The sequence below is a fragment of the Alnus glutinosa genome, chromosome 10 (genome assembly GCF_958979055.1).
Source record: "Alnus glutinosa chromosome 10, dhAlnGlut1.1, whole genome shotgun sequence".
NCBI classification, from domain to species: Eukaryota; Viridiplantae; Streptophyta; class Magnoliopsida; order Fagales; family Betulaceae; genus Alnus; species Alnus glutinosa.
Window position 1 is genome coordinate 1368094 of NC_084895.1, and position 27464 is coordinate 1395557.

The 27464-nt window shown below is 37.3% G+C and overlaps 3 protein-coding genes across 5 annotated transcripts; all 3 read left to right on the plus strand.

The window, feature by feature from the left end:
* The first annotated feature begins 376 nt into the window (after positions 1-376).
* On the plus strand, positions 377-8833 carry LOC133878789 (uncharacterized). Of its 3 annotated transcripts, none has more exons than XM_062317322.1 (5): positions 377-693; positions 1051-2858; positions 2987-3218; positions 4568-4650; positions 8110-8833. In XM_062317322.1, exons 2-5 carry the CDS (start codon positions 1104-1106, stop codon positions 8182-8184), a joined length of 2145 nt encoding a protein of 714 aa, XP_062173306.1. In that variant the 5' UTR covers positions 377-693; positions 1051-1103; the 3' UTR covers positions 8185-8833. The 3 variants fall into 3 exon arrangements, with proteins under 3 accessions (XP_062173306.1, XP_062173305.1, XP_062173304.1); XM_062317321.1 differs by having other exon boundaries at positions 377-689; positions 1045-2858; XM_062317320.1 differs by having other exon boundaries at positions 377-689.
* Positions 8834-12329: 3496 nt separating this feature from the next.
* Positions 12330-20170, plus strand: LOC133879457 (FRIGIDA-like protein 3). The gene is made up of 4 exons (XM_062318028.1): positions 12330-12481; positions 15992-17064; positions 18298-18470; positions 19519-20170. The coding sequence occupies exons 2-4, from the start codon at positions 16002-16004 to the stop codon at positions 19939-19941; spliced, it is 1659 nt and encodes a 552-aa protein (XP_062174012.1). The 5' UTR covers positions 12330-12481; positions 15992-16001; the 3' UTR covers positions 19942-20170.
* Positions 20171-21985: 1815 nt separating this feature from the next.
* On the plus strand, positions 21986-26982 carry LOC133880283 (TPR repeat-containing protein ZIP4). The gene is made up of 5 exons (XM_062319203.1): positions 21986-23298; positions 25026-25215; positions 25349-25381; positions 25590-26210; positions 26297-26982. The coding sequence occupies exons 1-5, from the start codon at positions 21986-21988 to the stop codon at positions 26957-26959; spliced, it is 2820 nt and encodes a 939-aa protein (XP_062175187.1). The 3' UTR covers positions 26960-26982.
* The last annotated feature ends 482 nt before the right edge of the window (positions 26983-27464 follow it).

A 27464-nucleotide genomic window follows, 5' to 3' on the forward strand; every position in this document is an offset into this window, starting at 1 on the left:
CCAAAAAAGTGTTTAACCTTTTTATTTTTTATTTTTTATTTTTTTCTTCTTCCACCTACCGGTCGCCAACTGTTAGCGGTGAATCAGTGACGGTCTATAGGCGCTATGTAGGCAAAATGTACGCCCCTAACCGTGGGCTCGGAGGTAACCCACAACCGTGGGAAGCTTCTTTATCGTTTGGAAGAGGCCAATCTCCATCTTCTGTTGGTATTTACCAGAAAATACTAACAATGGAAGCCATTGCAAATTAATTAATAAATTAATAGGGAACATTGCAAATACCAATTTTATATATATATATATATACACTAATTCGTTATATTTGGATGATTAATCATTTTGTGTGGATGATTAATTAGATTCCATTGATAGAGAATTAAAGATGAAGACAAAGACGTAGAATGGGAACCTTTGGGCCAAAAAAGGCTCCAAAAAACAAGATTATAACCGGAGCCAGCCCATCACTCCCGGCGCCTTTTACTTTACCCAATGTCTAACTTGCTTTTAATGCAAGTCAGAACTCAGGCCGTTCTCTCTGTCTTGTCTGCTCCTCTTCTCAGACTCTCCGTTTTCCTTGCTGAATTTTAGAATTGAGGGTTTTACGCGACTAATGCCTTGCATTTGGCATCTGGGAATGGAAACCTCCACATCCTCAGCGTAATCCCTCCGTTTGTTTCCCGGGAAAACCTGTAAGTAAGTTACAGATTGTGTCTTTTGCTTCTTTTTATGTTCCATAAAAGAAAAAAATGGTAAATTTGTTTGGCTCAACTGAACCAAGCTGTATGTCGGGCTGTTTGAGTGGACCTTAATCTTAAACGGTGAAATGTATGATATTTTGTAGAACTGAGTTGTTTTCCTGTTCTTTCATGGCAACGAAACTGAACTTAAGGCTTTCACACTGGTGATTGGTTCATATTTCGTTTTTGTTATCTGGGTTTTCTTAAAGCATTACTGGCACCAATGGGTTTTGCATGCAAGAATCTTACTTTTCTTCATTGTTATTATTTGGTTAATGTTCTCTGAAAGCATTTGTGTTTTGGCTAGTTTCAGTTAAAAAAGAGGAAAATATCAAGGCTAGTGAGTGTTTGTGGCTGTGGCCTAGAATGGGTTCTGATGATGAGTACGGGTTGAGGTTGGCGAGGCGGTTGAAGAGAAGGTCCATTGCCAATCATACTTTTGCAAAAAAAGCTAGAAACAACAGTTTTGGGACGGAAGATGTACCTATAGACTTGGATGAGCATGATGCAGATGCAGATGATGATGCTAGGTGTACAAATGATGGTCACAACGATGTAAATTGTGCAAAGAAAACTAAAAACAACAGTTTTAGAATGGAAGATGTACCTGTAGGCTTGGATGAGCACAATAATGATGCAGATGATAATGCTAGGTGTTTGAATGATGGTCATGACGATGTAAATTATGCAAATAAAACTAAAAACAACAGTTTTAGAATGGAAGATGCACCTGTAGGCTTGGATGAGCACGATAATGATGCAGATGATAATGCTAGGTGTTCAAATGATGGTCATGACGCTGTAAATTATGCAAAGAAAACTAAAAACAACAGTTTTAGAATGAAAAATGTACCTGTAGGCTTGGATGAGCACGATAATGATGCAGATGATAATGCTAGGTGTTCGAATGATGGTCATGGCGGTGTCAGAATTGAGAAAAACAATGAAAAAGTTGCAGATCAGCAGCATAACATGTGCTTGGATGATGATGTTGTGGATCCTGATTATAAGACCTTCTTGGAAAATGTGAGGGAAGATGATCAATCCTATGTACTAGAAGTTGTTATAAGCAATGGAATGTCGGTTCTTATAAAGTATGAAAGACAAGAGGGGTTGTCTGATGGGCTCAAGTTAGATTGTTGGAAAACTTTGAAGAGTTGTCCGAGGAGAGAGAGCACTGAAACTGCAAGAACTCTGAGGGCTAATTCTAAGAGTACAATCCAGAGCTTGAATGATTTGGGTAATGTTTCTGGTGTTGAAAGGACTGGCAAGACTGAAGCCAGAATAACTTTGAGAAATGCTTCAAAGAGGGGGAAGACTGCAAGCCCACATGTTTTGAGTGGTGGTTCAAGCATTGAAAAGTCTAAGATAAATGAAAATGCAAAAAATCTGAGTGCTTCAAAGACAAAAAAGACTGTGACTCCAAATGTTTTGAGAGGTAAGACTAGAACTTCAAGAATTTTGAGTAATTCACAGAGAGAAAAGGATGAGAACCTGAACATTTTGAGTAATATTTCTAGCACTAAAAAGACGGGGGAGCAAAGAACATTGACAAATGTTTCACGGAGAGAAAGCACTGAAGCTCCTGAAACATTAAGGGTTGTTAGGGGGAAAGAAAGTAAGAATTCGATGAGGGATGTAAAAGAGGAAAATGAATATCCCCTTTCTGGTGGGACAAATGGATATTTGTATAAACGATCTGGTGCTACTAGTTGCAAAGTTCTTCATCCGACTATGCGTGAATGCAACCGTGAAGTGGAATCTGATATGATAGATGAAAACTACCAGGAATTTCTGAATTGTCTTAAGGTTGATGGTGGAAATTTTGTATTTACTCCTGAAAGTGGTATACCAGTGAGATATGAGGCGGATGCAAGGAGTTCAGATGATCCAGAAATAATTACAACGGACAAAAATCCATTTTGTGATGGATATCGCACCCCATTCATATCTTCAAAATGTGATCCAATTGTATGTATTTCAATGCCTGAAAGTGGTATACCAGTGAGAGATGAGGCGGATGCAGAGAGTGCAGATGATCCAGAAATAATTGCAATGGACAAAAATCCATTTTGTGATGGATATCGCACCCCATTCATATCTTCAAAATGTGATTCAATTGTATGTATTTCTTCCTCCTGCAACTTTGGGTCATTTTGTTTGTTTTCTGCATGGTCTTTCAAATTTTATATGCTTCCAACTTTTGAAATTGGTTCTGTTTTGGTTGTGTGCACTTTTCAAATAAAAAGATCGATGTAGACAACAAAAGATCCAAGGGAAGACCCAGTAGTAGCAGTCATTCTCAGTTTAGGATGAGGCTTATGGAAATTCTTGGTAGACCCTACTCCAAAGAGGAGTATGAAGACCTTCTGCATGAAGTATCTTACAGAAAGCCAGTGGAACACTGCCGAGTATTGCGTGGTAGGACAATATCATATTCACTGGACACTGTTGGCAAATCATATCTTGATCAGTTCCGGGGTAAGTTCCTTATGACAAATTACCATGTTTCATATGTTTTGACTGTTCTATTAATGATAGATTAGTCACATGACATAATTGTGACAAAACTACCTACTTTTCATTGCTTTTATAAACCCAGTTTATCACGTTTTGGTAATATATTATAATATGAACTTGAGATTTTTTGCTTTGCACAAAGAGGAAAACTTTTTATTCTCTTCCTTCCACAAAGGCAAAAGAAACTGTCAAGACTGTTTCTGTTGTATGTTGGACAGTTTTCATTTGGTGTTATGGGCATTTGTTTGAGTATAAGTTTAGCTGGCAAGCCCACTGTTAACAGTGTTTGAGCGTTCGATTTTTCATGGTGTCAGAGACTGAGTGCCCCATTCTTCTATATTTACTGCTTGGATGTGTGAATGCTGTCTTATATAATCAGCAGTTCTGTCATCTTTGTTGTATGGGTATGATATTGATTTTGGGTGTAATGTATGTGTACCTGGCCTACTTTAAAGGGTATTGGACCATTCAAACTTCACAAACGTTTAGCTAATATAGTAAATATTCCTTCAAGATTCCCATTAAATATTGTAAGCAACTGAAATATGTCCAGGATTCTTGGTTATTCTTAGTGCTAGATGATTCTAGAATCTTCAAATTTTTCTATAATTGGCAGTTTCGATTTGGACTACAGATTGCATGTATTAGGTTTAGATTGCAAGGAAAACGATCTTAGCCACATAGCTTAGAGCAACAATTAGAAGTCAGGAATTGATTTCATTCTTGTGTTTGTATGCTGGTTCTAGACCTTCTCTATTTAAGGACCTTGCCTTTGGAGGTAATCTTCTATATTTACTTTGTAACTCAAAATGAAGTATTGGTGAAACACAACTGTTTATTGCGTGGAATTCGTAAACTTAATTTCAGTTATTGTTCCTGCATTCTCCAGTAGACACTCATTGGTCGTTTTTTCTGGGATTCTTATGGCCTGTTTGGGATTGTGTTGGGAAATAGAGCATTTATCTATAGAAAAAAGCCCGAAAGAGCTTTTTAGAAAAAGCCTCATTTTCAAGCTTTTTCCAAAACACAGTTTTGAGCTTTTTTAGAGAAAAAAAAAAAAAAAGTAAAAAAAGTGCTTTTTAAATTTTTTACCGAATGGACCCATTTTTGCTTGGCACAATTTTTTTTATGTGCTAAAAGTACTTTTTAAGCTCCTTAATGTAATCCCAAACAGTCTCTTAATCTTATAGTTGATCTTGGCTTCTTTTTAGATCTTTGTTTTCATACTTCTTTGCATATTTTTTGTATCAATTCAGTATTCATATAGAGTGTGATGTTAATTTTAGTCAATTTTTTTTATAATGTTGCAGACTTTGCAAGAAAGATCGCTTCAGTTCAAAGTGATCGCCATAAAGTTTTGAATCTCTTACGTGGATTTGACTTTTGGTTGAAGGTGAGTATTTTCATTAAAAACAAAACTTATCATCATTTGATTGCTGTTTGCGCTATATGCTGCTGGTTAATTTAGATGACAATCATAAAACATAATGCGATGTTATGGTGCACTTTTACAAAGGACTAAAAGAATGACGTTATGTCTCCACTTTTAGATGATTTTAGTGAATTTGTTGGTGATGTGCAATATGCCCTCAAAAGAGGGCATTTTGGGGTTATATTTTCTCACTGGATCAGTTTATTGTAACCTTGTTGTTTGGAAAAATGTAACTAAACTTTGGTGGATCTTAATGATTATCGGTAATCGGAAGTCACAATCGACACAACCTAGAGACCATATAGATCTCGTAAAAATAGAATACTCAAAATTAATTTCCATCCAATAGACAAAAAAGTTTATAATATTAAAGGCTATGAGATTGGTCTTTATTCCAATGAGCTTGGAGTGTGAATGATGATAATCAGTTTGACTAAATTCTTAAATTGGTCATGATAATCGGGAAGGAGGATCCAGCTGGGGTTGGTAATATATCCTTGATGGAGGCGGGTAATGCTTCTGTGGTGTCCTTGGAGAAGCCTGCAATGGAGTAGGCGACGTCGTCGGCGAAGGGTTTCAGGTCCTTTCCGGAGTTCTCCAGTCATCGAGGGGTTCAGATCCTTTTCAAAATTTAGACCAACTTTTCTGGCGAAGTCTGCTCGAGAAACGTCTAACTACAGGGGGCTGTTGTAATGACCTAGAAAAAAGTGCTAGCCACATCCGTACTATCACCTCAAAAGATGTGTGTGTGTGTGTGTGAGAGAGAGAGAGAGAGAGAGAGGGTTGTTGAATTTAAAAAATGCCTCAAAAAGATTTGGCTTTGCTATAGTTTGTAGCAAACCCAAAAATTATTGTAGCGGTAGAGTCTGATGTGTGATTTTAAGGGTTTTAGCCAAATTTAGGCTAAAATGCTATTTTGGCTTTTCCAATGAGAATGCTCTTAAAGAGATAATGTGCAAGTCTTGACCAAGTTTCATCTAGCCTAGTTGGTGAACTCTTTGGTTGTTGTGGATATGGATCAATAGTGGGTTAAAAAGGATAGTGTCAGAGCCTCAACATCTATAGTGGGAATAATGATATTTAGTCATTTTATTTTTAAGTTTTGCAAATTTCAATTGTTAACTATGAAAAGACATGCGATAGACAGTTTGAGGACAAAGAAAGAACCATAGAGGAGCTCATTTCCTTTTTTCTTCATTCTTTGTACTCCTGGACGGCTGCGTATTTAGCACCTTTAGAGATTAGTTATAGCAATTTCCTTGTATTGCTTTCTTCTTCTTCTTCCTAATTGCATCTCCTGTATACCCCCTGTATACCTGATTGCGCTTTGCGTTTTTTCTAATAAAATTTTCTACTTACTTATCAAAAAAAAAACTATGAAAAGACATGCAAACACACACAGGGAGGGGGGATAGTTTTTTGATAAGTAATCGAAATATCATTAAAAGCATAGGGCACCCCCAGGTATACAAGAAGTATACAAGAGAATCTACCTAACTAGTAGGAGCAAAAAAAACAAGAAAATTATGATAACTAAGCATTAAAGGAGATATAAAAAGCAGTTGTCCAAAGATATTGAGTGTTGAAAATTAAAGACTTAATCTCCTTTAAAGTCCTCTCACAGTCCTTAAAACTTCTGTTATTTCATTTTCTCTATAAACACCATAAAAGGCACGAAGACACTATCTTCCACGCAGCAGTACTCCAAGTATTGCCGACAGTCCACCAAAAAGCATACAAGTCGACTATTTGTTTAGGCATAACCCAAGGAGGGGGGGATAGTTGGTAGCGTTTGCTCCATATTATCCATTCCTGCTTCTAGATATTGAACTCTGCCCTGTTCAAGTCCTTTAAAATCTTATGAAGTAAGCAGCAAAGAACATTAGGCCTGGTGGTTTATGACACTAGTTGTCCTAGGTTTGACACTCGATCCTCAAGCCTCATCAGATTTTGATATAACAATGGAATTAGGAGAAACATCGGGTGCACTCATGGTCCATATTCCTTTTTTATTAGTAATAGTTGATTTATTGTCAAGAGTGGTTGCACCTAAAGGCGGAGATTCCATTTTCATCTTAGATTGGTGGGTTTTAAGGTATGGAGAAGAACTACCTTTTGTTGTGTTGGCTGCTTTATGAAAATTTCTGAGAGGGAAGTCTGAATTTGAATACAAGTATAAATACATCAAAAGCTTGCACTGAGCACCTAATCACATTGTTGGTTATAATCTGACCTAGATCGATTATTTGGAATGGAGAAGTGCCTTAAGTGGAGTGAAGTTTGAACTATATACAATTAGCCCTTTCATCCTATTTTTTTCCTTTTTGGTGGGGGTGGGGGGTAAAATTGCCCTTCTGACCTTCTAATGAGTCATAATACTGTAGAGGAGACACTGCCGGAAGTGAATGCTCTTTTATTTTGTTGTATTCTTCCTTTCTCTTGTTATTACTCTCTTAAAATACCTAAAGAAATTTGTATTAAAGAAAGTTTTTGTACATACAGAAGTGCTTTGTATATCTCAAAAATGTAGAAATATCCCATGTAGTCCCTTCAAGAATTTAAGAAAACCCCCATGTGTCCCTCATAAACATTGAAATATCACCTTTAATCTAATTAAAAATCTTGAAAAAGAACTTTGATCAACCTCTAAAATTTGAGAAAAACATATGTTTAACTTTCTTTAAATCTTTAAATCTAAAAGTTCTCTTCAAAAATATGAAAAAACATTTAAGCATTTTCCAGAAGTTAGAGGTAGCAAAACTTTTATGGACAAATATAACAAATTGTCTAAAATGGCATCGTCATGTGCGTGTGGGACTATTCAAGCCACCATCTAGAGGTGATTTAGGGATTTTACAAGGATGATGGAGACCGTGAAGAATGTGGTTTGAGCCATAGAAAAGACACCTAGCCTTGCGACTTGATGATAAAAATGATCCTGGATAAGGCTAGAGTCCTGGAAAGTGATTAATGTAGCGAACCGGAGTTGGACTTGTTTTTTACCTACATGCCTTGTTACTTACAATAACTACCCTTAGACTGAAAAAAATCGTCATTTGTTACAATGTGGAGAGTCCAAATTAGCAAAAGTTTGGAGGACGTTATGTGCGTGTTTGTCTGATTACTTCCGGACATAAATTTCGATTTGTTTGAACAAGCATTTTGAAAACACCTTGTGGCTATCCTTAGTTCAAAGATGTGGGGTGTTTGTGTCACGGTGATTTGTTACTCCCTTGGGATAGAAATGAAAAATTCTAGTAGTAGCTATAATTGTGCCTTTGTCAACTTGAAATGTGCCTTGTGCCTGCGTGCTATGTGTGTGAACACCTGCATGCATAGATATCATTGTTGATAGCTGCAAATCTCATGTAGAGTGGCATTCTCATGCATGTAGTTTGTCGTATATTTTTTTTTTGTCAGAATTTGGCCCATGAAGGAGCATTCCAGCCTTGGAAGGACTCGTCACGATCAAGAATTATGCCGCAACGTAACTAGGAATTTCTCCTCTGATTCTGATGGCAGTATCTCAAGACTGCATCCATTGTAGCAATCAAGGCTATAATGTGTTCCTTTGGCTTATGGTATAAGCCCTCCAGTGAAAAGAATGTGTGGCAGGTATATGGTTTTGTGTCTCTTCACTTCTATGATTTTGTTGTGCATCAAAATTACCCTGAAACCAAGCAGATGTGCATGTTTTGTGTGGGCACTCATATGCAGTATTGTATGTAACTTAGTTTTTTGGTTTTTCCTATCAGGCATTATCTTTTAGAGACCTGTTATTCTTCCAACTTTTTTTTTTCAAATTTACCATTAGATCTGTAGGATCCAAATGTAAGTCCTACATATTCAATGGTAGATTTGAGAAAAATATGGATCGAGTTGGACGGGAATTGGACAGGAGAAGGAAAAATAACATTTTTTTTTTCATTTTTTTTTTTATGCTAAAAAAAAAAAGGCCTGATTTTGTTCGAGCTGCCCAACACCCAGCAGCCTCTTGTTTCGGGTGCTATGCATTGTTTATCTAACAATGTGAGGAGGTGCTAAGGCCAGTAGGCCACTCCTTCACAACGTCAAAGGAAGATATGTAATCAATTATTTGATTGTGACTCCTAATCAAATGAATAATGTACTATCTTATGTCCAATCGTGCATATTTTTACTTGCTTTCAAACCCCACATGTCTTGAAATGGTGTAATTGGGATGCCTTTCTGCATTGCAATTATGGCTGATAATTCGTGTTGGCACGTCGAGTTCGAGTTCACCTGCTTAACTCGCCAATTCGTTAATGGTCAATCTTGACATGATCTATTTAGTTAAACGGGTCAGACTCTTCAATCTTGTCATGACCAATTTAAATAGGTGATACGACACGATCCATTTAAGAAATTGGTTGTGTTTGGCTGACTTGGCCCATGTAATTAATTTAATAAATATGTCGTGTCGGGTTGACCCATTTAATATTGTTGTATAGTGAGGACTATTATCTCTTTTGTAATGGTAGTGTTGGCCAGACAATCCCTCGGAATTTCAATTTCTTTTGCCAACAGACTCGAAGGAACTTATCTTTCATTTCCATCATCTTTCCTTGTACAAGAACCCAATTTTTTATTTTTCACTCTTCCTAGACACTTGTAGTGGAAAAATTCAACAATATCTATAGGAACCTTACACAGTGAGAGAGAGACACCATCCAAAGAAAAAAAGAACGAAGACAAGTTTTTAATAGCAACAAGTCTTAGGTTCTAAAACAATCTTGGCTCAAGTAATGAGGAAGAAGAGATTGAGAGTGGGAGATAAAGAATTGAAGAAAGAGATTTTCTATACGGGTCAAACAGGTCACCCATGGGAGAAGGGAATTGACTCGATAGTGATTCAAACCCGATTTACCAAATCATAACTCCTTAATTTCATGCTGAGTTAGTGTAAAGTTCGCAAGTCATATAAAAAATTGTCAATTCTAACTGTAATAGGACAATCCATGTGAAAGTATGGACGGTCTCTATTTGCTCAAGCAGGTGCCCTAACTGTCCAGGTCCATTGATTGGGCTTCCCAAGGTGCCCTAACTGTCCAGGTCCATTGATTGGGCTTCCCAAGCAAATAGGTCTGTCCATGCTCTCACATGAGTTGTCCAACTGCAGTGTAATGAAACATCCCTATTGCATGGGATTCTCGTTCCACTTGTCCATCCCAAGTTGACACATCATACATTTGTTGATAGACGGAACAAATTGTCAAGATTTCAAATTTGATCTCTTTCTCTACTTTACAATTACCAACAACTAACTAGTTAGCTTATAACTACATTTACTAGAGTGGGGAAGCTCTAAAGGCTAAAGCCACCAATCTTTTCAATCAAATGGTGTTTCTCCCATGTTAGTAAAGTAAACTTCGGGTACAAGTTTACATAAAAAAGGCTCTGTATCTAGGGTGGCCATGCCCTTTGATATGTTTCCAATAGATTTTATTATTATTATTATTTAAAGTTAAAATTTGCCCTAAAAGAGTTGGGGAAAAAAGGATTCTAATATAATTCTCCATGTTTTAGATTAGTGCATTCGGTATTATTTTTCATTTAATTTAACAAAACCTTCCCACACGATGTCTGCACCCTATATATTTAAAGAAAACATCCAAAATAATGGAAGAAGTTTCATTTGAAAAACAAAACACAATAATGCAATAGCTTAAGTTTTATTTTCAAAAATAAATGAAAAAAAGAAAAGAAAAAAGAAAAGAAGGGAGAACTTCATTTAAGGGTATCGAATTATCGGCCTGTTTGACTTAAGATTACTGAACTTCAAAATGTCTCAAACTGTGATATCCAATTTGCAAAACGTCTCAATAAAAGGTACTTTGTTTGAATTTATCGTTAAATTCTGTCAAAATTCTTAAAATATCCCTATGTTTATTTTTTTAAACAAGCATTCGTATTTTTTCAAATTTCGTTGAATTCTGAATAATATCTAAATCCTAGCAATTTTTCTCCTAAAAAACAGGAGGGTATTTTGCGAATTTTGGCAAAATTTAATAGTAAATTCTAACGGAGTACTTGGTATTGAGATGTTTTGAAAATTAAATATCCTAATTTGAAACGTTTTAAAGTTCAGTACTCTTAAGTCAAATAAGTCGATAGCTCGGCACTCTCAAGAGAATTTCTTCTTATTCTCCCTAATACAAATTAAGAGGAAAAAAAGAAAAAGAAAAAAAGAAAAGAAAAGAAAAAAAAGGTGATAAGATAAATACTTTATGACTAGGGCAGAAAAGGCCCACTCATGAAGTTACAAATGTTTGGACTTTGGGTTTTTTTTTCTTTTACTAGCCGCAAAAAGCCAACTCGTGAAGTTGCAATGTGTGGACATTGGTACTATTTTCTTTTGTTAACTTTTATATTTATTCCTTTTAGTGGGGCATGCTTCGTTGGAATTTTATATAATAATTATTTCTTCAAAAAATTAAAAATAATACAATTTTAACTTTGACCTAGACTTTACATTCTAAATGAAACGTTTGTAATATTACATATATTATGTTTATTATGTTAATATTTATACACAATAATTATAGAATATTATATTTATAAACCCTATTTTTATACATATATGTTAATAAATATGAATACACACAACCGAGTTAACAATTCGAACCGAACGAGTCGAGTTGAACTTATACAAACCGAGCTCACAAGCTTTGTTTAAGTCAAGTTTATACGAGTATGCCTCATTTAATATACAAGCATTTTATTGTGTTAATGAATGGCTCATTTATTTTTTGAACTGAGATCGAATCAAGTTTAAGCAAGCCGAGTCGAACCAAGTTCACGAAAAATTGGCTTATCTAACACAGGACTGTATTTAAGTCTAGTCGAGTTGAGTATTGAATGTTCAAGTTTAGTTCATTTAATTTTATTTCGAACATAAGTCGAGCTCAATCTTATCACGAGCTACTCAATTAACTTATTCATTTCTTATATAAAGTAAATATCATGATTATTTACCTTTCGTAAATTCATACTAATCCTTAATTAATTAAGTATTATTAAAATGTTATCATTTGAGTTAATTAAATAAATTAAATTGAATCTTAAATAATACAATCTCGAATTTATATGTATGTATATAAATTCATTATGCACGTATACAAATTACGAGTGTGCATATACACGCATTTAACCACACACACACTCACAAACATATTCATGTACACACAAATCTATAAAACTAAATTTGTAACAATAATTCAAGTTATATCTATTATATTAGGAAGATAATTCATTTTTATTTAAGATATTCTTATTACAAAAATTAAAATAATACGAAAAAAATTTATAAAAATGAAACTATAGGAGTTTACACAAACTTATCTGAGTCAAGTCGAGTTTATATGAATATGTCTCGTTTAATATTGAAATATATTATTGTGTTCACGAACGATTCAGTTATTATTTGAACCGAGACCGAATCAAATTTAATCGAGTTGAGCTCACAAGCGGCTGGCCTATCTTACACCTCTGGCACTAGTTATTACTCTTTCTTTTATCTTTCTTCTGTTTATTTTGCTAAAACGACGCCGTTCATGTGGTAGTGAATTTACCTTGATACCCCTAGATCACATGGAAATGGATAGGGACTATATATAAGCCCAATTGCCTCATTTACCAAACCCTTTCGCGTTGGCTGCTTTGCTGCCGTCAGGGGCATTTCGCAGACCTCACACACCCTTTCTCTCTTTCTCCCACATTTCACTTTAGCTTTTCAGTCACGGACCAGACTGTAATCTCCATGATCTGAGAGGCAAGTATTCATTCCACAACTCGGTAGCTCTCTTATTAGTCCCTTTTGGATTTACTGCGATGATCAGATCTTGCTTGAATTCGCTACATAGGGTATGAAGTTGTGTGGGTTGTTGGGCGTTTTGGTTGGTAGGGGTTGTCTTTCTATGCATTCTGCCTTAAATTTATCTGATTGGTTGCGAAGAGAATTTGGACGGATCGAGTTTTGGGTCTAGTGTTTGGGTGTTGGAAAATGAACTTTTGGGGGTTGTTTTGGTATTTAATTTTTAGGGTTTTTGGGTGGTAGTTTGTTTTAAGCTGCATTTTGCTCTAAATTTCACTGATTGGTTGCCAAGAGAATTTTAGGCTGAGTTTTACTCTTGCATCGATCAGTTGGGGCGGATCGGGTTTTGGGTCTAGGGTGTGGACTTTGGCAAATGAGAACTTCTGGGGTTGTTTTGGTGTTTGGTTTTTGGGGTTTTTGATTGGTAGCTGTTGTTTTTCTTGATTTTTTCTTTAAATTTCTCTGATTGGTTGTGAAGAGGATTTGAAGGGATCGGGTTTTGGTTCTAGTGTTTGGATGTTAGAAAATGAACTTGTGGGGGTTGTTTTGGTGTTAAATTTTTGGGGTTTTCAGGCAGTGGTTGTTTTTCTGCTGCATTTTTCCCTAAATTTAACCGATTGGTTGCGAAGTGAATTTTATTTCCATATTGATCGGTTGGAACGGATTGGGTCTTGGGACTAGGTTGTGGATTTTGGCAAATGGTGTTTAATTTTTGGGGTTTTGGTTGGTAGCTGTGGTTTTTCTTGCCTTTTGTCCTAAATTTCTCTGATTGGCTGCGAAGAGAATATGGGCTGAGCTTTATTCTCATATCAATCTGTTGGGATGGATTAGGGTTTGGATTTTGGCAAATGAACTTGTGGGGTTTTGGTATTTAATATTTAGGTTTTTTTAATGGTAGTTGTTTGTCTGCATTTTGCTCCAAATTTCTCTGATTGTGTGCGAAGAGATTTGGGGTGCACTTTTGCTCTCTTATCGGTCTGTCGGGACCGATCGGGTTTTGTTTCTAGGGTTTGATTTTGGCAAATGAACGTGTGGGATTGTTTTGGTATTTAATTTTTAGGGTTTTTTCATTGGTAGTTATTTTTCTCTACATTTTGCCTTAAATTTCTCTGATTGGTTGCGAAGAGAATGTTGGCGGAGTTCTACTTTGGTATCGATCAGTTGGGGCCAACTGGGTTTTGGGTCTAGGGTGTGGATCTTGGCAAATAAACTTGTGGGGTTGTTTTGGTTTTTAATATTTAGGGTTTTTGGTTGGTAGTTGTTGTTTTCCTCTTCATTTTGCCCCAAAATTTCTTTGTTTGGTTGCTAAGAGAATTTGGACGGATTGGGTTTTGGGTCTAGGGTTTGGATTTTGATTCTTCTTTGCGTGTGTATGAAATTTAAGCCTTTTTTTTTGGGTTGAATTAGTAGTTCTGGTTGGTTGAGTTGTGTGTTGTTCTTTTGGAAACATTGTCCGCGTGGTTCAGGGAGTTATTTTGCAATTTCCCTTTGATTATTCATAAATGATCAATTTGAAAAATGTGCTGTTGGTATTAATGCATTAAACATGTAGTTTGTAAATGAAACCTTGTAAAATTTTCTACTGTGTTTTTAATTATCAGTGAATAGTGGTGTTAAGACATGTTCACTGGAGGTTGTGTAGTTATTTTGGAGCTAATTTCCTTGAATTCTTAAATTGCTTTTCAAAATCATTAGTACACTCCGCAAGAATTGTAAACACTTATTCAGCTGTTTTGAATGTTATGTAGCCAAGTTGTGAAACAAGGGAGTAGAGATCGCATCATTTTGCAATGGCTTGACTCCTTGAGGGTTTGGGACCAAACCCTTTCCAGTCAAGTTGAAAATAAGCAATACAATAAGTTTTCTTAAGGAAAGGTTTAAAAGATCTTCTTTTGTGGAAATCTCGATCTTTTTTGAAATTGTTTAGAATTGCTTTTGCAAGCTTGTTCTTGCCTCCCACCTCCTCCCAAATTAACTTAGGTCCCACCTTCAATTGCTTATAGTCTTGAGAGATTTGTAGAGAATATCTTAACCTAGTGTAATCTATCAAGTTAGAAATCGATTGTGCTCCAATGACAACAGAACCTCTTTTTGGAATAGTGTGCCTAATGGTCAGTGTTTTGTCATAGGGGTACTGGGATTGTTCTGGTTTATGGTCATTTAAGTAGTTGTGCTCAAGATTATCTGGAAGGTCATTTCAATGAGATTGGTTTATTACTTATCAAAAAAAAGATTGTCTGAAAGGTCATTTAAGTAGTTGTGCTCAAGATTATCTGGAAGGTCATTTCAATGAGATTGGTTTATTACTTATCAAAAAAAAGATTGTCTGGAAGGTCATTTAAGTAGTTGTGCTCTGGAGAGTCTTTTCCAGCATTGCAGTGCTACATATAGCTGGAGTGAAAAAATAAATGACCATTTCTAAGTTGAGGTGTGCACTGCTTGGTAGGAAATTGCTGAACTGGGACCAGCCACTGCTGTTAGTTTGTGTATTTGTATTATGGTGTTATTCTGCAATTTTCCATGTGATTCTTTTGTTACCAGCACATGCAAATTTTTCTCTAGATCAATCTGCTGATCCCCATTCTCTACATTAGGGTTGGGTTTACTTGTACCAAGCAGTTAATAGGCGTCCTCGTACTGAGATTCTAGCTACTGAGCCAGATCCAGCACTTGATATCCATGGGGTTACTGAGGTTTAGCATAGTGGTTTTGTTAGATATAAAATGTGATCTGCTCTCGGTATTACAATCAGTGCCTTGTTCGCATGTGTTAGTGGTTTGTGAGGGTCAACAATATTCCCTTTCCAAGCTTACAAAGTGCTTGATACTACATGCCATAGCTAAACCTGAGCATTTCCAACAAGTGCTTGATACTAACTGATTGTTATCATTTTTGTTGCATTTCCCATCCAGAAGAGCTAATTTGTGGTTAGTCGTCTAAGGTGGGTGTGAAATATAGCTGTTGCTTAGTACCACCAATTGTCACCCTTAAACTATCCTTCAATTTGGTAAATGGAGAGTTGCTCTATCCATTTTTGGATTTGTCAGGTTATCTATGCAGCTAATCCATTCTATCAATGAATGTAGATCTACTCTTCAGTCAATGAATCAAGTGATGTTGAATACTTCATGTGCACAAAAGACTTTTAATATGTTCAACTATGCTAATATTTAACGCAACATTAAGTGATCCATATCTGGTCAATGTACTTGGTTGAAGCAACCCATAAACCCCTTATTCCCTATTTCTGAAAACACTTAATGAAATGAGTATGGCCCTTGCATTAACCATCTTTATGAAATTTATGTGGTAGATACTAGATTGTTGTGCACTCATACTATAGGAATGGGAACTTTGTCTCTTATGGTTCTCGCATCTTTTAGTAGTAATAGTTTTTGACACTTTCCCCTATCTTTTCTTTTCCTTTTTTTTTGTTTTTTTTTTCTCTTGCTTTTTTATTATCTCCAGATCCTCTGCCATGGAAGATACCTCGTCAGTTGTTACATTAATTGACTCTACAACCTCAAAGATTCAACAGCTCCAGAAAGCATTTGCTGAACTTGAAAGTCACCGTGCCATAACCCTTAACTTGAAATGGAAAGAACTTGAAGAACATTTCCATGGGCTTGAGAAATCCTTGAAGAGGCGTTTTCATGAGTTGGAAGACCAAGAAAAGGAGTATGAGACCAAAACAATTGAAGCCCAAAAGTTGTTGGAGAAGCGGGCAGCAGCAGTTGTAGCCAAGGAACAAGCTTCACTGGAGAGGCTTCAAGAGAAGAGAGATGCTGCTATATTTGCCATTGCTAATGCTCGAGAGAATCCTGCTATATTTGCCATTGCTAATACTCGAGAGAAGCCTGCTGTTGTCACTGATGAGGGCCATGGTGGGGCACCAAGCATGGAAGAGAAACCACCTGATGCCGTGGCTGCTGAAAGTAACTTAGAAGACATAAAAGTCTCTTCAGTAAGTGGAGATGTAGAGGTGACATCTTATCCCGAGCTCATAACACTTTGTGAAGAGATGGACTCAAAAGGGCTCCATGCTTTTATATCAGACAACCGAAAGAATCTTGCTGCCATAAGGGAGGAAATTCCATTAGCATTAAAGGCTGCAGCTAACCCTGCCCACTTGGTCTTGGACTCTTTGGAAGGTTTTTATCATATGGAAGTGTCCAATCTGGATGGAAAGAAGGATTCAAGCTTGTTGGGTCTCCGTCGAACCTGTATAATGTTGATGGAGTGTCTAAGTATTTTGCTAACAAGCCCAGATGTAGTCTCTGTTCCTGATATCATTTCAGAAGATGTTAAGAAGCAGGCAAAGGCAATTGCTGAAGAATGGAAGCCTAAATTGGATGTTCTTGACATGGACGCGAGCAATGGGAACTCATTGGAGGCTCATGCATTTCTGCAACTTCTGGAAACTTTTGGTATTGCCTCGGATTTTAATGAGGAAGAATTGTCTAGGCTAATACCAATGGTTTCACGGCGTCGCCAAACAGCTGACCTTTGTCGTTCCCTTGGGTTATCGGAGAAAATGCCAGGTTTGTCTCAATTGTACCTATGATGATAGATTGAAACCTGTTCTATGACATTTTGCACAACGTTGACTTTATTAAATGAACTATGCTGAAATCTAATACCTCATCCGTGATAAACAAAATAAGAAATGCTTTGTTTTGCTGAACATGTGTCTTATCCTTGGGTTGTCAGAGAAATGGCCAGGTCTGTCTTTCATTTGTGCACATTTTCAATCTGGATGAAAACCTTTTGTGAAGCCTAGCAGATTTATTAGATGAAGTTTAGTGACCTTTAATCTCTTCACTGTGCCAAAACAACTAAAACGCATTTGTTCTCTTCATACTTATCAGCCTGTATTTTTTGTGTATGTGTGGGCTTGTGTTTCCCTTTACTCAGCGTGTGTCTGTTGTTCCTCCAACAATGTTCTAATTCAGTGAAAGCACTTAAGGAACTAGTCATTCAAGGTCAAAGACTTAAACTTTCATGAGTATCTTTCATTACTGTTATATCATCGTATGCCCCCCAAATATTCAAATAAGTGATATTCTTTGGAAGCACCACCATGTCTGAAATGACATCATGTTTTGAATGCTATTTTTTTTCCTATTGTAACTGGTGGTTGCATCATTTATAGACTAACTCCACATATTTCATACCTTAGTGTCATATCATTTTTCATAGCCCGTATTAAGCTGGGTAGAGGGATGTGTGTTGATAGTTGGGGCTAAGCTTTTCACGTCGTGTGAACATGGATCCTATTAGTGTTAAAGGATCCTTGTAGCTGACCTCAATCAGTTGAGATTAAGGCTTGTTTCAGTTGAGTATCATTAACATGCTGGCATATGAGAGGATCGTGGAATTATGCAAGGGGCTGACGGTGATAACTCTTACAAGATGTAAAAGATTTCTTGGGCTGCATTAAATTTATTTGAACTAGACCAAATTTTGAGGTTGTTTAAAAGAGGCCCTTTCAGGAGAGCAAAATATCTTTATTTTTAAGGACCGCTCTTTGCGTTCATCCTAGGTGACTTCTGGAGGCAACCTATATATATTTTTTTAACTTATCAAAAAAAATATATGGATCTCACATTGCATCATCTAAAAAGGTCAAGCAACATGAAGTGTAATTTTCTAGTTTCTGCCAGATGGGCCAACTCTGAGAATACAGTAGTTGATAAAATCAACTGCTTTCTCTTTTGTCCATATGTTTTTTTAGTAAGTTTTCATAGTTAATTGTGTTTTTGCTGGTTTTACAGGTGTAATTGGAGTATTGGTTAATAGTGGAAGGCAAATTGATGCTGTTAACTTGGCTTTTGCATTTGAACTTACTGAACAGTTCTCTCCTGTGCCTTTACTGAAATCCTACTTGAAGGAGGCAAGAAAAGCTTCTTCTCCCGTCAAAACTGGAAACTCATCTCCCACAGCACAGGTGTGTTTCCTCAATTTGCATTGTATTAAACAAACTTATTTGGATAAGTTTATTTTTGACAATCTTAAATGGGGTGTAATAAATTGATACTGATGTGCTAGGTCCTGAATAGTTATTATTTGGGGGAAAATAACTAATAGTTATTTATATCAGTTAGCTTGTTTGTTGCAAGCGAATAGGATATCTGTGTGGAGAGGGTGCTTTACACGGGTCTGAGGTTTACCTGATAGAGATGAGTACATGAAGTGACCCTACCTTGGAGGGGTTTCTCGTCATAAAAAAGAAAAGAAAAAGAAAGTGCTGTATACATCACTTGCATGGTATTATAATTGGGCAGAAATAGTTTTGTGGTAGCACCTAGAACCGGAGATGCACATCCATGTAAGTGGTTGTTCTGGCATCTACTCGCTGGCCACTTGGACACTTCAGTCTCTTAATTAGACAATTTACAAATATCTGGATATTTTTGTTGTATGAGTTTTACAGTAACCTCCCGTGACTCATGAGGCTGGACAAGTTGATTGCTTTGTTACCATTCAAAGACAGGCATCCCACATGTTTTGGCCATCACCACTATATGTTGCAGCTGTGGACCACTTTTAACGTCTTTAGCATTCTTGGTTTCATGTGCATATGACATATAACTTATATATTCTGATTATTTATTATCAGGCAGTTATTCATAAATAATAATAATAATAATAATAATTATCAGGCAGTCAGTCTGGTTGATTCGGTGGTAGAATCCGTGACTAACTCTCTGAATGGGTTTTAAGATCTGTTCCTGGTTAACCATGTTTTATTTGTGTTTACAGCTTGGATTCACTTATTTTCTGGTGTCTCGGTATCCCTTATGTAATTGCCAAGGGAATTAAGAGGCTTCAATATGTAGTGTGAGCTTGTATGTGTTTGGTGTGTGTCTGTGTGGCATTTTCTCTTAGGGGCCTACATTTTCATTCTTTGTATGGTCTGGATCTTCCTGGTGTTGATGGGGTTTGCCAAACTCGAAGTTTTTGGTGTTGCCTAACAAGTTTGCTCTTTGTTCCAGAATGAGGTTAACGAACGAGAGCTGACTGCCCTCAAGGCTGTGATAAGGTGCATTGAAGAGCATAAACTTGAGCATCAGTATCCAGTGGATCCACTCCAAAAACGTGTCCTCCTGCTAGAAAAGGCAAAGGCAGACAAGAAGAGGGCAACCGAAGCTGCAAAGCCTCAGCCGAAAAGACCCCGTGCCAACGGTGTAGGATATGGGCCGCGTGTCACTAACGTCGCTGCTACTGACAAGACTTTCTACCCCAGAATCACCGATAGGTATCCGCAGTACATGTATGATAATAGGCAATATGTTTACTCTGGACCTGCTGACAACCACTGCCCGCCTCTTCTGGGTTCTGCAACTTACAACCTCTCTCCCAGTCATGGCAACTACTTCGGAAATGGCTACCAGTACCAAGCCCCGTATCTTCACTAGTTAGCGAAAATGGCAACAAAGAGGTGACTCATCATCATCCTTTCATTTTAACTTGTAGTGTTAACCCTGGAGCTCTTTGTATGTTGTACTGTATGAATGAATTTTAGTATTTAAGAAGAAGAAAAAAACGGCAAAAAAAGAACAAAAAAAATGTCTTGTTAATTTTTAGTTGTTGTACAAGAAGATATTTCGGTTCTCTAATATATGCACAATGTTTTCATTTTGTAAATATGTATTATTCCCTCTTCTGTATTTTCCTATTTACCTCATCTCTTTTACTTTGGTATCTTTTTCTTTTTTTCTTTTATTTATTTATTTATTTATTTATTTTTTTTTTTTGAGTGGGGAAACCGGGAAAGTACCCTTGCCTCCAAAATTACCACCAAATTTGCAATGTTCTTTCTAAACTTCAAAAAAGTTGCAATCTCTCTTGGCTATTATCAGTTCTTTTTAGTGGTAGGATTTAACAAAAAGAAAAAAAAAATGACAAAAATAATCCTTTATAAAATAAAAAAAATTCAGAATAAAGCAAAAAAAAAAAAAAAAAAAAAAACGATGACCTACGGTCAAGTCGAGGGTCAGTTTAGTGTTTTTTTTTTTTTTTAAGTAATAATAATAAAAAATAAACGAAGATATAGTTGTATTTTCATATATTTCATGAGATATAAGGATATTTTAAATTACTTGTTACCGGACTTTGTTAAGAGTCTGTTTGAGTTTTCAATTTAAAAATAGTAATTTCAAAATGTGATTTGATAAAAATGATTTTTAAAAAATGTAGTTAAGCGTTATAAAATCAGAATTTGACTTACTTGCGATTTGAAAAAGTAATTTTTTATATTTTTAAATTTTAATTTTTTTAAAAACTTAATTTTTAAACGATTTATTATCTGTGATTTGATTTAAAATTAGATTTTTTATCTATGAAATCGCAATTTTAAACGCACCCTATGTTAACGGAGGCTTGGTAGATTGAGAGGGACATTGCATTTAAAAAAAAAAAAAAGAGAAGAAAAATTTGAGGAGACATTACACTTCTTTTTATTTTTTGAAGTTGAAAAAAACCGTTACAAACAGAAACATGACGTAGAAAAGATGTTGTGAATTAATGATAAACGATCAAATAATTTCTTAACCGTGTGGCATGATTAAAATATTCTTATTAAATTTAAATGGATTTCTCCCTTAATCAACTAAAGATCGCTTAAAATTAAAATAATGATTGGCTTTTTGGATAACTTTATTGAAAAAAAAACAATCAACAAAAGCCCCCCAAAAAAAAAGCAAGTAAAAAAAAGGCCTATAGTTTTCTATTTCTTTTAATTTTTAATGAAGCATAAGGCTACACGTATGTTCGTGAAGGCTATTGACGTAAATTTCTGTTAACTTATGAACGGAAAATGAACAGAGGTACATTTTCTGATTTTAGCCATAAGCAAAATACCATTTACAATACAAATTGAGACTTGAATAGAAAAAACTAAAAAGTAATCAAACTACATGCTATGTTAAATGTATTAAAACCTTATTTATTTATTTTGCTTATTCAATGAGTGTTTAATCTTTTTTTTTTTTTTTAAAAAAAAAACATAAAAAACTATTTTTACAATCCCAAACACACATGGAATGTTAGTATGTTGTATTTGATTTTCCTGTTTTGTTTTTGTTTTGACAGTTTGCTCTGTAGTTATATTAACCTAATCATTGATTTTAGCTCAAATTGTGTGACCTACTCCCAATTCAAGGAATATTTTATGTCAATACAAATGCATCATTCTGTTTGGCTAGGTTTCTTTGTTAGAAACTGTCTATAAGAGTCTGAGTCTATTTTGATTCAAATAGAGTATACACTTTAATGGTGGTATCTTATGTATACCTATATGGTGGCCTTGTTATGTACCATTTCTTCTTGATTAATAAAAGAATTATCTATATAAAAAAAAAAAAAAAAAGAATTATCTTTCCTTAAAAAAAAAGAAGAAGCAATTTCTATTTATATATATATATATATAAGTTCGAATCATTGTATTGGCGCCAAAAGAAAATGAGAATCGCAGAGATCTCATCGCCCGGAGCAACCCACAGAGATTCCTCTCCCCACCAACTCCTCCTCTCCCAAATCGAATCCTCCATCAAACAACTCGAGCATCTCTCCCCTGCCGCCTCCCAAGACGACCGGTCCCCCTCCCTTCACACTCTCTCCTCCGATCTCCGCCGATCCTTCGCTCAACTTACTCACCTCGCTCCCTTCAACAACGACCTCAAGCTCCACCTATGGAAGCTCAGCTTCCGCCTCTGGAACGCCTGCGTCGACCTCTCCAACGCCGCCTCCTTCCGCTCTTCTCCTTGCGCCGAGCACCACGCCGAACTCCGCCACGTCGCCTCTGACATCCTCGCCCTCGCTGGCGACGTCCCCGGCGTCCCCTCTCCGGCACTCAAGTCAGCCGCCTTCTACCACAAGACCGGCCTCCTCTGGCACGACCTCCGCAGGCTCGACCTCGCCTCCGCCTGCTTCGTTCGCGCCACGGACCTCGTCTCCGAGCTCGATCACCGCGCTGTCTCCGGCGCCGGCGAGAGGAAGCTCCTCCTAGACCTCAATCTCGCGAGATCCCGCACCGCCTGGGAGGCCTCCGACCGGAATCTCTCCCTGGCACTCCTGAACCGGTCCAAGAGCTTGCTCTTCGGGTCCGCTGAGCACTACTGGGCTCTCGCGAACCAGTACTTGGCGTTTGGCAAGGGTTTGCTATCGAAGGACGATCAGACTAGCAATAGCGAAGCTCTGAAGCTCATGAACGAATCGTTGGATCTGTGTGAGAAAGGACTCGGATCGAGATCAAGTGCGGTCGATCTCAGGGAACTAAGAGCGAAGACGCTTCGGTTCATCTCGGCCGTCCATTTGCAAAAGGGAGAGTACGAGAGCGTGATCAAGTGTGTGAGGGTTCTGAGAGATCAGAGTGGGGACCACAGCCATCCGAGCCTTCCAGTGTTGGCAGTGAAGGCTTGGCTAGGGCTAGGAAGGTACGGCGAGGCGGAGAAGGAGCTAAGGGGCATGGCGGTAAATAAGGGCGTTCCGCAGGACGTTTGGGTGTCCGCCGTGGAGGCATACTTCCAGGCGGTGGGGACGGCAGGTTCCGAGACCGCCAAGGACGTGTTCTTGGGGTTGTTGGGCCGGTGCCACATCAACGCTGGAGCAGCCGTGAGGCTTGCCCACCGCGTGGTTGGTGAGGGTGGTTCTGATTCTAAAGTGAGGGCCAAAGTGGCGGCGGAGCTGGTCTCTGATGAGAGAGTGGTGGCGCTATTCAGCCGCGAGGCCGCCGCTAAGGAGAGGATGTCAATGCACGCTGTGCTTTGGAATTGGTAAGTCCAATAATCACGTACATAAATTCCTAGACATGTATGTTGATTAATATATCATAATTGAATCCAAAACCTCTATGTTTAACTAGAATGAGATCTAGCCCTAGTATGTTTTCTGTTTGCATTAGAAATTTATAACTATAGTTGGTGTGATTGATCAAAAGTTTGGTACAAATATGTACTGCTAGGCATAACAATATCTGTTGGATTGATTTACCAAGACTCTGCTTCATATTTGGAATTTGGAAAAAACAACAGAAACAGGAGAAATTTGATTTTAAGAAATTGAGGTATTTCAAATCATTTCTCTTTTTGATTGAATTGATTCTCATGTTTGAGATCCAAAATGAGCCAATTGCTTAATACTTTAAATATTTCAGTCCTCTTATTCCCTTTTCTGCCCTGATCTGTAGCTCTTTTCGCATTCCTCAGTCATTTTTAACTAGGACGAAAAGCCCTCAAAAGTCAAAAGAGTCTCTGAAAGCAAAAGCTCACTTCTAAAAGTAGCTTTGAAGAAGGTAGAATCTTCATGTTCACTCAAAAAAAAGAAGAAGATTTACATCTAATAAGGCATATAAGATATTTTCTCGATTTGGCTTCTTTTTTTGGGCAGTGTTCTGAAGCCTCTGCAGCTTTGCTCATTGCACGCATCATAAGAGTAGTGTTCTATATGTTTGAGCATAGTTTCAAACTTTGGTAGATATCAATCTCTTGGAATTTTCATTATTTCATTGCCAAGGAATTTTAGGATACATCTTCCTTTCAAATATTAGGAATTGATCGCTGCTCAGGTCTTCTCTCTGAGCAGCTCTAATTACTCGGTGAATCAAGGTTTTTCCACAACTAGGGAGGTCTAAAATATTAGGGCAATAACTTTGGAAGAACCATTGGTGTTATCAAGGAACCTCTGCTGAAGCCAGATTTAAGGACCTAAAGAGGATTATTGCGTTGAGGAGATGTGGCCAACATAACCGAATGGCCAAGATTAGATTTAATGGTCCTTGGAGATATTGTCACTTAATTGGAGATTTATTAGACCTTTTGTCCTTCGTTAACGGCTTCTCTTGGATTCTCATGTATTCTCTTGTAGTGTTTAAGTGGGACTTTCATTGTTTATAGGAATTGTTTCCTCTTATCTTGCTTCCTTTTCTTTTATTTTTTTCCTTTTACCATTTCATATCTTCTTCACGTTGTTGTACTTTCTGTCAATATTAAACAGATTCGTTTTCTTCAGGCCTTGAAAAGTTAACAAAGACGGTCTGAGTGTTTTTGTTGCTTGGTTGGATACCCCAAACATGAACCTCACTCATGTTTTCTACCATTGCTTGGAAGTACATTATACATAGGACAGGTTTTTATAGCTTCAACTTTATTTCATGAATATTTTTAATGGAGGCAATCAAGCCATATCGTTTTTCCATTTGAGCATTTTATACTAGGGTAATTTCCTTAATTGTTCCTAGATGTGATCTTAAAGAGAATAAATCTGGCTTGCTAGTGGTCATGTATACTATCACGTGGCAATAAAAACGTTGACACATGACTTAGCCGTCCAAGTTTTCATGTCACGTGTAAGAAAATATCAATGCCCTCTACCTCGTAACAATTTGAAAGGAACTCGTTTGATGGAAACACTACTTAATGTATGAACAGATGATGTTTATTGAAAGCACTCCTTTTCAATTCAAGTCCATTTATTTCAACCATTTTCTGCCTTCGTCTTACAGTGCTGCGGAATTCTTTCGATCAAAAGATTATGGGACAAGTGCAGAGATGTTTGAAAAATCCATGCTTTATATTCCATATGACATAGAGAGCAAAATTCTCCGAGCCAAGGGATTTAGAGTCTTGTGTCTCTGCCATCTTGGCCTCTCTCAGCTTGATCGAGCTCAAGAATACATCAATGAGGCTGAAAAGGTATCCTAAATATCAACTACTAGTTGGGAACTTTTGTCTCCGAGATAATTAAGATCTTTAAATGCTTAGAACTAGTTTTTTTTTTTCCCCCTCTTCTGGGAATGTGACTTTGTAATGCTTTTATATTTCGCAGCTAGAGCCCAACATAGCCTGTGCTTTCCTTAAGGTGCTCTCTCTCTCTCTCTCTCAAACACCCACCCACTCGTGTAGGGGCACAGCACACACGTGCCAGCAGACACGTGCCAGCAGACCTGAAAAATAGTGCCTCTTAGATTAAATGCTAAGCTTGACAACAAATACACCCTTCTCTCAGATTTCCCAAAAATATTATTTAATTGATAATTTTGCGAACTTGACATATCTGTTTAATACAGTTCAAGATTTACCTGCAAAAGAATGACCACCAGGGCGCTATCACTCAAATCCATGCCATGACAACCTGCCTCGATTTTTCAACAGACTTTCTCTCCCTCTCAGCTCATGAAGCTGTTGCTTGCCATGCTCTTCCTGTGGCTGTGGCTGCTCTATCGAATATGCTAAACTTCTATGTCCCGGGAAAATCCATGCCAACAACAGAAATTGTAGTTCTACGCACCCTAGTCACAATCCTTTCTCAAGAGCCTGGCAACGAGCTGGAAGCTCTGAAATTTATAAAACGTGCTCATAACCGTGCATCTGAGCTTGGTCCTGATCTCTTTTTTGGAAAAGAAGAGGTTGGAAGACGGGAACGGAATTGGTTTGCTGTGACATCATGGAATTTTGGGACAAAAACTGGGAAGGAGAACAACTATGAACTATGTGCTGAATTTTTGAGATTGTCTTCAGAATTCTACTGTATTCCTGTTGACGGGCAAGTGGAAGAAAATAATGTTATGGTTTGTAAGTCGTTAATATTGACTGTATCTGCCATGATAGCTTCAGAGAATCAAAGGAAGGCTGCATTGTCAGACACCGAAGTGAAGCAAGCTATAGAACTGCTTGATAGAGCAGGGAAGGTATGCATTATTTGTTGTCATTTGCTTGATTCAAAAAGCCGATGCCTCAATTTTTCACACTCAAATCACTTCTTTCATGGATGCAGATACTGAAGTCAATCTCAACTGGGACTCGGCTACACGATGATCAAATCACCACCCTTGAGCCTGATCTCTTCTTTATATACACCTTCAGTGCCTATGATATGCAAGGAAGGCTAAATGATTCAGCATCGCAGCAACTCCTTGTGAAGAGTTTTGCCAGCTCAAAAGCTTGCAATCCCAAGCACCTCCTTCAGATAGGCCTTAGTGCCTACCAGGGTCCACAATCCAATCATGAAGTAGCCACCTTTGCTCTAAATGAGTGCCTCTCAGCCTTCCTTTCTTCCCCCTCACCGGATTATCAAAACGTTGCTCTTGTTGTGCGGAAGCTTATTGCGGTAGCAAGCATTCACAAGGGCGATACAGATGATGATGCTGTATATGGCATGTACAAGCAAGCTTACCAGATAATGGTGGGGTTGAAGGAAGGAGAGTATCCTACTGAAGAGGGAAAATGGCTTGCCATGACAGCGTGGAATCGCGCAGCACTGCCGGTGCGGATGGGGCAGATTGAAATGGCCGGGAAATGGATGAATGTCGGCCTGGAACTTGCTAAGCGCATTCCGGGAATGGAGACATACAGGGCATGCATGCAGGACTTTGTTGATGGCTTCAAAAAGAAATTTCATGTGCAGAATGATAGTGAAAGCAGGCCTCAGCTTATATGATGTGAACATCTTGTTGTACAGGAAATTAGTGATGCATCTTTCTCATACTGATAGAAAAAAAAAATAAAAAATAAAAAATTGGTGCGTACAAAAGTGACCCTTGTGATTCAAATTGGGTCATTTTAGGCTTATAGGGGCATCCTTCTGAGTTGTATATCAGCTTATCTTTCGTGTCTATAGAAGTCTTATTATCTCTTGTATCATGCATGGAGCTAATACGGTGAAATATGGGTAAATTTCGGGCCGTCATGAATCTTATGATCATTATCCTTTATCTTTTCCACTAAATTCACTATTTTTTTTAGGAGAAAATACCCGAGTACTCTCCAAAATTTGAAGGAAAAATGTTAGTAACTAAACTTTTATTTCATTTTACTGAATAGGTACTATCAATCAATCATTGTTAAAATTAACTAGCTTGTAACCCGTGCTATGCCCGGGATTCTTCCTTATAATTTAGTTTCATAACAATAATAATAAAAAAATAGAAGAAGAGAAGCATAGA

What these genes read in the sequence shown, in the direction of transcription:
- LOC133879457 (XM_062318028.1), top strand. Translation starts at nt 16,002, where the DNA reads ATGGAAGATACCTCGTCAGTTGTTACATTAATTGACTCTACAACCTCA. An exon ending in GTTATCGGAGAAAATGCCAG is followed by an intron (nt 17,065 to 18,297) that starts GTTTGTCTCAAT and finishes CTGGTTTTACAG; the next exon opens with GTGTAATTGGAGTATTGGTT. An exon ending in ACTCATCTCCCACAGCACAG is followed by an intron (nt 18,471 to 19,518) that starts GTGTGTTTCCTC and finishes TCTTTGTTCCAG; the next exon opens with AATGAGGTTAACGAACGAGA.
- LOC133878789 (XM_062317322.1), top strand. Translation starts at nt 1,104, where the DNA reads ATGGGTTCTGATGATGAGTACGGGTTGAGGTTGGCGAGGCGGTTGAAG. An exon ending in CTTCAAAATGTGATTCAATT is followed by an intron (nt 2,859 to 2,986) that starts GTATGTATTTCT and finishes TCAAATAAAAAG; the next exon opens with ATCGATGTAGACAACAAAAG. An exon ending in GATTTGACTTTTGGTTGAAG is followed by an intron (nt 4,651 to 8,109) that starts GTGAGTATTTTC and finishes TTTTTTTGTCAG; the next exon opens with AATTTGGCCCATGAAGGAGC.
- LOC133880283 (XM_062319203.1), top strand. Translation starts at nt 21,986, where the DNA reads ATGAGAATCGCAGAGATCTCATCGCCCGGAGCAACCCACAGAGATTCC. An exon ending in CACGCTGTGCTTTGGAATTG is followed by an intron (nt 23,299 to 25,025) that starts GTAAGTCCAATA and finishes TTCGTCTTACAG; the next exon opens with TGCTGCGGAATTCTTTCGAT. An exon ending in ACATCAATGAGGCTGAAAAG is followed by an intron (nt 25,216 to 25,348) that starts GTATCCTAAATA and finishes TATATTTCGCAG; the next exon opens with CTAGAGCCCAACATAGCCTG.